Source organism: Mastomys coucha, unplaced genomic scaffold (genome assembly GCF_008632895.1).
Source record: "Mastomys coucha isolate ucsf_1 unplaced genomic scaffold, UCSF_Mcou_1 pScaffold21, whole genome shotgun sequence".
Classification (NCBI taxonomy): Eukaryota; Metazoa; Chordata; class Mammalia; order Rodentia; family Muridae; genus Mastomys; species Mastomys coucha.
In genome coordinates, this window is record NW_022196904.1 from 23,895,884 (window position 1) to 23,906,064 (window position 10,181).

The window sequence follows — 10,181 nt, forward strand, 5'->3', positions numbered from 1 at the left end:
TCGAATTCAGAAATCTGCCTGCCTCTGCCTCCCAAGTGCTGGGATTAAAAGTGTGGGCCACCACTGCCTGGCACAGCCTGTGCTCTTACCTGCTGAGCCAGCTCTCCTGCCTGGAATTTTTAAGAAAAACACCTGTGGGGTGAGGTAATCCTTTTCTAATCCTAGAACTTGGGAGCTGAAGGCAGGGAGGTCAGGAGTTCAAGGGCATCTTTGGCTAGGCTACTTAGAGGATTCACTCTGAGGTCAACCCTGGCTCCATGAGATCCCCTCTCAGGCAGAACAAGGCAAGAACAACAGAGGCAGAGAAAAGGGAAAGAGTAATATACCGGGTTTGGGAATTTCAGGGGAGTTTCCTGACACACAATGTTCTGGGTTTGGGGGTGTGGTATCTGCAGCAAGGAAGGGGCTGGTGAGGTCGGGGTGGGGGCGTGGGGATGAGGATGGAGGGAGCAATGGACAATGGACAAAAGATCGCAAGACTACCAAGGCAGGCAGGAGAGGCTAGAACTAGGGATACTCAAATCCAGACCGCACTCCTGCTGCCGCTGTTGAGGGCACCTTCATCACACAAAGGCCCTGTCTGGGTTAGCGGCGACCCACCGTTTGGGTCCTCAGGATTCGCGCCCGGTGAGCGAACCGCGGCAGTCCCAGGAGCCCCGGCGTGTGCAACTGGGCAGTGTGGAGAAGTCCGGCAGCACTTTCTCCCGCGAGCTGGTGCTGATCATAGGCCCTCCGGACAACCGAGCCAAGTTCTCCTGCAAGGCGGGTCAGCTCAGTGCGTCTACGCAGCTGGTGGTGCAGTGTAAGAGCACGGGCTCAGCGGGTGGGGAGTGTTGGAGAGGGGGCGGTGTAGACTCCGAACCTTGTAGCCCCCTCCTCAGCCTCTGAATCTCTAATCCACTAAGTCCCCCCAACCAACCTGACCATCCTGGCCAACTCATCCGTGCTGCGCCCAGGCGACGCCTTGAACTTGACCTGCGTCAGCATCAGCAGCAACCCCCCAGTCAACTTGTCTTGGGACAAGGAAGGAGAGAGGTGAATTTACCGGAAGCCCCATCCGGTCCTTGTTCCGTCCCCTCCCCCTCCCAGCCGGCTCCTTCGGTGCCTTAAGCTTCGCGGACCAGCTGGGTCCTCACCTGACTCCCCAAACTTGCACAGGCTGGAAGACGTGGCTGCAAAACCCCAGAGCGCCCCGTTCAGAGGCTCCGCTGCATCCAGGAGTGTTTTTCTTCGGGTGTCATCCCGAGACCACGGTCACCGGGTCACGTGCCGGGCCCACAGCGAGGCACTTCGTGAAACCGTGAGCTCCTTCTACCGCCTCAACGTGTTGTGTAAGTGCTCAGGCCTGGCACCACCCCTCCCGCCCCATCCCCTGCAGACCCCAGCTACCAGAGGCTTCACCTAAAGTCTGTAACTTTCCTAGCCTTCATCATCCTGATCTCCGGATTGGCAGCAGTTCCAATCCACGCTCTCCATTCTCAGCTTGGCACTAGCTGCCTTTTTTTTTTTTTCTTTTTTCTTTTTTCTTTTCTTTTCTTTTCTTTTCTTTTTTTCTTTTTTTTTCTTTTTTCTTTTTTTTTTTTTTTTTTTTTTTTTTTTTTTTGTGTGGTTTTTCGGGACATGATTTCTCTGTGTAGCTCTGGCTGTCCTGGAACTCACTCTGTAGACCAGGCTGGCCTTGAACTCAGAAATCCGATAGTCTCTCCCTCCCACGTGCTGGAATTAAAGGCATGCGCCACCACTGCCCAGCCTCAATTGCTAAATTTTAAAAGTTTTAAAATTTTCTTACTCTGTAGTAAAGCCATGAGCTTGCAGCAGTCCTCCTGCCTCTGTCTTGGAAGTGCTGGGATTGCAGGCCTGTACGACCATATCTAGCTTTGCATATTTTTTGCTGTTTTTGTTTTTTTTTCAGACAGTGTCTGACTGAGTAGCTCTGCCTGGCCTAGAATTTACAAGTGATTCACATGTCTCTGTCTCCCACGAGCTGGGATTAAAGGCATGTATCACCACATCCCACTTGGATTTTTTTTAATTACATTTAATTATTGTGTGTGTTCCCTCATGTCTGTGCAATGGTGGAGGTCTGAAAACAACTTTTAAAAAATTTTTGTTGTTGTTGTTGTTTGCTTGCTTGCTTTTTGTGGGGGTTGGGTTTCAAGACAGGGTTTCTCTGTGTAGCCCTGGCTATCCTGGAACTAGCTCTGTAGACCAGGCTGTCCTCGAACTCACAAGAGATTAGCTTGTCTCTGCCTCCAAAGTACTGGGATTTGCCTGCACCGTAGCTGCTGCCCAACTTCACAGAACAATCTAAGGAAGCAGGTTCTCACCTCCTGCCTTGTGGGTCCCCGATATTAACTCGGGTTTGGCAGTAATCTTACCAGGGGACCCATTCTATCCAGAGCCTTGTCCCAGATCTCAGCTCTAACAGTCGCCCTGTCCACCACCCTAGTCCTGGCCTCGACCCTAACCTTAACCCTTGAACTCGTGCCTTAACTTTACCGATTCTTGACTTCCTGGGGCGCTCCCTCTGAAGACCCTCCAGAGTTCCTGGAGGAGCAAGTGCAGGCGGTGACCGTGGTGGAGCAGGGCCAGGTGCTGTTGTCGGTGTCAGTGTCTGCTAACCCCGCCCCCGAGGCCTTCAACTGGACCTTCCGAGGCTACCGCCTCAGCCCAGGTGAGACGTGGGGCGGGAAGAGGGTGCAGATTCAGGAGGATGGGAGGGACTTCCAGGCTCCTGACCCTCTCCTTCCCCAGCTGGGGGTCCCCGGCACCGCATCCTGTCTGGAGGGGCTCTGCAGCTGTGGAATGTGACCCGAGCTGACGATGGCTTTTATCAGCTGCACTGCCAGAACTCGGAGGGCACCGCTGAGGCGCTGTTGAAGCTGGACGTGCATTGTGAGCCCCCTCAGAAACCTGGAAAACTACGGTTTCCCAGGAGATGGTTTTACCGTGGAAGTCACGCCCACTCAAGTTCTCTCGACCCCACCCCAACACTGTTCTGGTACGCCCCCGCCCCCCAACGCACACACCAGACTCATAATCACAGAGGCACAACGGTGAAAACAGGCTTATTATCTTGGAAATTCCCTTCCATAAAGGGTAAGCTGTACCCACCTCCATACTATTCTGGACACCTCAAAGTCATCCCTCCTCCCTGAGATCTGTCCCCCTCATCCCCCGCAGGGCCTGTCAGGGCCTAAGTGCCTTCACCAAGCACCTGTCTCCCAATAGATGCTCCCACCATCCGTGCCCTCCAGGACCCTACTGAGGTGAATGTCGGGGGTTCTGTGGATATAGTCTGCACCGTTGAAGCCAATCCCATCCTCCCAGAGATGTTCAGCTGGGAGAGACTGGTAAGCGCCTAGCCTTTGGTGGATGGAGGTGGAGCCAGGAAGGTGCAGTCTCTGGCTTGCTAGTGCCTTGAGAGTGGATGCAGCACTGTGTGGAGCCATGTTTGACTCTACAGGGCAGGGTGTCTTCCGGGAACTGATTTTGTCCAACGGCAGGCAAATGTGTGAATGAGTGAATAGTGTGTGTGTATTTGTGCATGTGTGTAAATGGGTGCGTGGAGGAATGAAAAGTGGGAGGATGAGTGAAAAGTTAAGTGAAAGAACAGAAAGTAAGATGGGCAATTCAGTGCTTGATTGAGACTAAAGGGTGGATAAATAGAATTAGAAGGCAGACAGGTAAATGGAAGGAAGTCTGTGGTATATATATATATATATATATATATATATATATATATATATAATCTATAAGATACATACATATATGTGTCATACACATAGTATATATGATATATAACATATCATATATGTGTGTATATGTATTATAAATGTATGTATGTATAAACAGTGTACATATTTATGAATGTGGACACGGAAGAGTGAGCAGAGAGCTGTGTGGTGGATGGCTCAGTACCCAGAAGGAAGACAAATGGAGCCGGTGAGGTGGTGCAGTGGGTTAGAGAGCTGTGTGCACATGGTGACCTGACCGGTCCCTAGACCCAGGGTGGAAGGAGCAAACTGACCTTCAAGTTATTTACTCGAATGCTGTTGCACACACATGCCTGTACTCATATATACACACACACATACACACATACATCATCATACATGCATACATACACATCATCATACATGCATACATACATATACACATCATCACACATACATGCATACACACATCGTCATACATGAATACATAATACATACACATATCATCATACATACATACATACAATACATACACACCCATCATCATCATACATGCATACATACACCATCATACATACACACACATCATCATACATGCATACATACATATACACATCATCATACATACATGCATACACACATCACCATACATGCATACATAATACATACACACATCATCATACATAATACATACACACATCATCATACATATATAATACATACACACAGTATCATACATACATTCACACATACATGCATCATATATACATACATACATTCATATATACTTATACACACACAATGATATGGAATGTTTAAAAACTAAAGGGAAAAGACAAGGGTTCGCTCCTTGAGCTGGTGAGTGAGTTGGTGGGAAGGTAGATGGGTGGGAGATAGATGTGTTTTTTTGTTCTGCTGTTTGTTATGGCTGTTTTAAATTTGTTTGTTGTGCTCATGTTTTCTGTGTGTGTGTGTGTGTAGTGCACACATGCCATAGTATGGGTGTGAGGGTCAAGAGGTCAGATCGTTAGGCTCAACCACAGGTGTCTTCACCCACTGAGCCATCTTCAGGTCTGTTGTTTTTTATTTGATGTTTTACATTTATTTATTTAATATGCATTGGTGTTTAACATGCATGTATGTCTGTGTGAGGGTGTCAGATCTGGAACTAGAATTACAGACAGTTGTGAGCTGCCATGTGGGTGCTGGGAATTGAACCTGGTTCCTCTGGAAGAACAGCATGTGCTCTTAACCTCTGGACCATTGCTCCAGCCCCCATTGTTTTTGAGAGAGGGTTTGATGCAGGGGTTCTCAGCCTTCCTAATGCTGTGACCCTTTAATACAGTTCTTCATGGCTCTAATACAGTTCCAGGCTGGCACTTACCAGTGGGTTGTAGACAGTGGGGCAGCTCCCATGGCCAGAGGAACGGTGTGTTTTGTCAGACCATAAAATTATTTTATTATTACTTCATAACTGTTACTTTGCTATTGTTGTGAATCATAATGTAAGTATGTGATATGCAGGATATCTGATACGAGACCCTGTGAAAAGGTCGTTCGACCTCACCCCCAGAGTGGTTGTGATCCCCGGGTTGAGAATCACCCCATGTTGGCCCCAAACTTGCTATGTGCCCGTATGTGATTGCCTCACCTTTGACCTTCGTGACTCCACAGGTAGCAAGCCTGTGCTACCATCCTAGGACATTTATGTTTGAGAGAGGATTTTGATCTATAGTCTATGCTAGCCTAGAACTTGCTATGTAGCCCAGGTTAGCTCTGAACTTGGGATTTTCTTGCCTCTTCCTCCCAAGTGCATATGAACCATTACATGCAGCTCAGCTTGTGTGTGTGTGTGTGTGTGTGTGTGTGCGCGCGCACCTAAGACTGTCCAGGGCTTTACCACTAAGCTGCAGTCTACAGATGGTTCAACGACCCAGTACTACCATCCTGGCTTCATGCATGAGTGTTTAGACAAATGTGTGGGTGTGTGGTTGACTGGATTGGTGGATGGTTGAATGGATGGATTAAATCAATGGTTGAACGGATAATAAAAAAATCCAATCCCACTTCCTTAGCTTTTCAGAAGGGGGTTGAAGAGACAGGTGGGACACAGATTGAGGGTTGAGGACAGACTGGGGACAAGCTCCTGTGTCTTGGGATGCTAGGGGGAAGAAGAAGAGGATCTGAGCCTGGACGACATGGAGAAGATATCAAAGGGATCCACAGGGCGTCTGCGAATTCGCCAGGCCAAACTGTCCCAGGCTGGCGCTTACCAGTGCATCGTGGACAACGGGGTGGCTCCCGCAGCTAGAGGACTGGTTCGTCTGGTTGTCCGATGTGAGTAACTTCGAGGTCTGCCTATAACCCACTGCTCTCACATGCTTCAGCACTCAACATCACAGTGCTCTTTCAACCCGTCCCAGTTGCCCCCCAGGTGGATCAACCTACTCCTCTGACAAAAGTGGCAGCCGCTGGGGACAGCACCAGCTCAGCCACACTCCACTGCCGTGCCCGGGGGGTCCCCAACATCGACTTCACTTGGACCAAAAATGGGGTCCCTCTGGATCTCCAAGACCCCAGGTGAACCTGAGAATAGCCAGCTCTCACTCCAGCCTACTCATCCAGCCCTGGTTACCCTTTCTGAGCCCTACTGTGCCTCCTCTCCAGGTACACAGAGCACAAGTACCACCAGGGTGTGGTCCACAGCAGCCTCTTGACCATTGCTAATGTGTCTGCAGCCCAGGACTACGCCCTGTTCAAGTGCACAGCCACCAATGCCCTTGGTTCGGACCACACCAGCATCCAGCTTGTCAGCATCAGTATGATGGGAGCGGCTGGGAGGATGGTGGGGGTTAGGTCCTTGGGTCACCTGCCAAGTTTCCAGGTTGACCAAAGCCAGGAAGTGTTTCTGATAGCTGAGAGGTGTTGATGTATGGGAATGGAGTTTTGTTTTGTTGGGATAAGGTCTTACTATATAACCCAGGTTAATCTCAGACTTACTATGTAGCCCAGGCTAACCCTGGACTTGCTATATTACTCAGGCTAACTTCAGACTTGCCTTGTAGCCAAGCCTGCCTCAAAATGGTGAGCCTTCAGCCTTAACCTCCAAAGGGCTGGGTTATAGTTGAGAATCACTAGGCCTAGCAGGGTTTTTTTTTCCTGGGGGGCAGGGAGTTGCAGAATGTCGGGTCCAGAGCCTTGTGTATGTTGGGTAAGTTCCCTATTACTGAGCTACCCCTTAACCTGGGAATACAGCTCCTTTTCTTCTAATGACTGTGTGGAAATATTGCATTTGTATCTCAATGCCCTCACTTCAATTTCATAGTGATTGGCCTAGCTTAGTCACATGTCCCTCCTACTAGGAGTGAGGTCATTTTCATTAGAAGCACATGGCTTGAGAGCGTGGTTATGCATACATGACTGTGTGCGTGTGCGTGTGTTCCCTTTTAGTTTTTTGTCTTATTTTTTTAATTAGAGTTGCACTATGTAGCCTTGGCTGGCCTGAAACTCACTACATATCCAAGGCTGTACTCAGACTCATAGAGGTCTGCCTGCCTCTGCCTCCCATTAAAGGTGTGCACCATCATGTCCCACATTCATGGGGCTTTTGTGGTCATGAAAAGCTATGAACCAGAGAGATGGAATGTGAGTCCATTAGTGGGCATGTTCATACTGGTGATGAACGCAGTAACCCTGCCCTGCTGTCCTAGGGTCATGCTGTGAATAAGTGTCCTTTCTGTGACTTACTCAGGACTGTGAATGTTGTTTTGATTTTCATTTTGTTGGTATTTGTAATTTAAAGTGGTCCCCAAGCAGAAGGCTAAGGTGTCCTGTCATGTTCCTAAGTTCAAGAAGTTTCTGGAGGCTGGAGTGATGTCTGAGCACTGGCTACTCTTGCAGAGGACTTCCCAGCACCCACATGGTGTCTCACAACCGTGTGATTCTAGTTCCCAGGGATCTGATGCCCTCTTCAGGTTTCCACAGGTACTGCATACATGTAGTTCATATACATGTATGCAGGCAAAACATCCATAAAAATAAAGTGAAGACAAGTAAATCTTTTTTTTAAAGAATTATTCATGCAGGGCAGTGGTGGCGCATGCCTTTAATCCATGCACTTGGGAGGCAGAAACAGGTGGATTTCTGAGTTTGAGGCCAGCCTGGTCAACAGAGTGCGTTCCAGGACAGCCAGGGATACACAGAGAAACCCTGTCTTGATAAACCAAAAAAAAAATTATTTATTTCTTTTATGTATATGAGTACATTGTAGCTGTCTTCAGACAGCCCAGAAGAGGGCATCGGATCCCATCACAAATGGTTGTGAGCCACCATGTGGTTGCAGGGAATTGAACTCAGAACTTTTAGAAGAGCAGTCGGTGCTCTTAACCACTGAGCCATCTCTCCAGCCCAAAATAAGTAAATCTTTAAAAGAAAAAAAGGGGGAGAAGGTTATGATATACCTCAAAGAAGAAATCATCTGTGTTGAGTAAACAAACTTTGCTGAAAGGCAAGTCAGAGTGATGGCGGTCTCACAGGCTCAGACAGACCTTGAGTTCCTGCTCCTTCTGCTTCTACCTCTGCATACCAGGATGGCAGGTGTGTGCCACCATGCTGGGCTCATGAGGGGCCAGGATGAAACCCAGGCATCTGTGTATGCTAAATAAGCAACTACCCACTAAGCTACCTTCAGCCTCCTGCTGGCCATATGTCAATGTTAGTGAATCAGCAACATGTATTAAATAAGGTAGCTTGTTTAAGAACCAGAAACATGTATAAAGTAAAGTATGGGTGGAACATGCCTGTCGTCTCAGCAGCTGGGTGGATATAGTCAGAGGATCAAAATGTTCCAGGCTGACCTGAAGAAACCTGTCTATAGATAGATAAATAATAGATAGATAAGTAGATAGATAGATAAATAGATAGACAGACAGACAAGTAGATAGTAGACAGACAGATGAATGAATAGAAAGATAGATAAGTGATAGATAGATGGATGGATGGATGATGGACAGACAGACAGACATAGTTGATAGATAAAAAGATGATAGATAGATAGATAGATAGATAGATAGATAGATAGATAGATAGATAGATAAAAGATGATATGCTGGGCACTGGTGGCGCATGCCTTTAATCCCAGCACTTGGGAGGCAGAGGCAGGCGGATTTCTGAGTTTGAGGCCAGCCTGGTCTACAGAATGAGTTCCAGGGCAGCCAGGGCTAAACAGAGAATCCCTGTCTTGAAAAAAAGAAAAGAAGATATACAGACAGACAGATGGACAGACAGGCAGATAGATAGATAGAGATAGTTGATAGAAAGATGATGATAGATAGATAGATAGATAGATAGATAGATAGATAGATAGATAGATAGATAGATGGTTTTAAAAATCAGTTGGTCCAAATGAGATGGCTCCAGGCTTCAGATCTGAGTTCCATCCCTGTAACCTTCATGGTGAAAGAAGAGAATTGACTCCCTCAAGCTATACTCTGACCTTCACAAATCATGTGCACATGAACAAGTAAATACATGAGATATTTAGTTCTAGCCCTGGGAGACAGAGGCAGGCAGCTGTGAGTTCCAGGCCAGCCTGGCTCCACAGAGAGACCCTGTCTCAAACAAGCAAACTGTGTCGGAGAGAATGCTGTGGTGAGGACGGTCCTTGCAGGCACTTTACCAGAAGCCACGCTTGCGTTTCTCAGAGCCAGGGTTCCAGGTGAACTGAAAGCCACGTTCTATGTGTATGTGTGCTGTGCATACATGTGTGTCTGTGAACTGCTCATGTGCTAAGTACCCGCAGAGTTACACACGGTTGGGGGGTGTGGATGCTGGGAACTGAACCTTGGTCCTCTGGAAGAGCAGCCTATGCTGTTAACCACTGAGGCAAACTCACTGAGCATAGCCACTGTGGATAAAGAGAACTGACCGGTTCTCTGACAGGAAAGTTCTGAACTCCTTTTGTATCCCCTGACGACCGACTCCTTCCCTTCTCCCTTAAGGCCGCCCTGACCCTCCACTGGGATTGAAGGTTGTGAGCATGAGCCCGCACTCAGTAGGACTGGAGTGGAAGCCTGGCTTTGATGGGGGTTTGCCTCAGAGGTTCAAAATCAGGTGAGGCCTCTGCCAAGGCTGGCGAAGTGGGGCAGACCACGGAGACCGACACCTGGCTGAGCTGACTGTTCTGGCCATGCAGGTACGAGGCCCTCGAGACTCCAGGATTCCTCTACATGGATGTCCTGCCTGCACAGGCCACCACCTTCACACTGACTGGGCTGAGGCCTTCTACACGGTACAGGATTTGGCTGTTGGCCAGCAATGCCCTGGGAGACAGTGGATTGACAGACAAGGGGATCCAGGTCTCCATCACTACCCCAGGTGGGAAGAGGCAGTCTTGGGTAGGGTAGAGTTTGTTGTTGTTGTTGTTGGTGGTGGTGGTGGTGGTGGTGGTGGTGGTGGTGATGGTGG

The 10,181-nt window shown here is 48.4% G+C and overlaps 1 protein-coding gene across 1 annotated transcript in view; it reads left to right on the forward strand.

The window, feature by feature from the left end:
• Nucleotides 1–10,181, forward strand: part of Nphs1 (NPHS1 adhesion molecule, nephrin) — a 28,458-nt gene that overhangs the window by 6,443 nt on the left and 11,834 nt on the right. Inside the window, exons 12-22 of the mRNA XM_031384251.1 lie at nucleotides 616–802; nucleotides 906–1,035; nucleotides 1,159–1,331; nucleotides 2,534–2,674; nucleotides 2,755–2,895; nucleotides 3,232–3,353; nucleotides 5,882–6,053; nucleotides 6,140–6,296; nucleotides 6,384–6,535; nucleotides 9,716–9,827; nucleotides 9,910–10,091. Of these exons, the coding sequence (XP_031240111.1) occupies nucleotides 616–802; nucleotides 906–1,035; nucleotides 1,159–1,331; nucleotides 2,534–2,674; nucleotides 2,755–2,895; nucleotides 3,232–3,353; nucleotides 5,882–6,053; nucleotides 6,140–6,296; nucleotides 6,384–6,535; nucleotides 9,716–9,827; nucleotides 9,910–10,091 (1,669 nt within the window). The remainder of the gene's footprint in view (nucleotides 1–615; nucleotides 803–905; nucleotides 1,036–1,158; nucleotides 1,332–2,533; nucleotides 2,675–2,754; nucleotides 2,896–3,231; nucleotides 3,354–5,881; nucleotides 6,054–6,139; nucleotides 6,297–6,383; nucleotides 6,536–9,715; nucleotides 9,828–9,909; nucleotides 10,092–10,181) is intronic.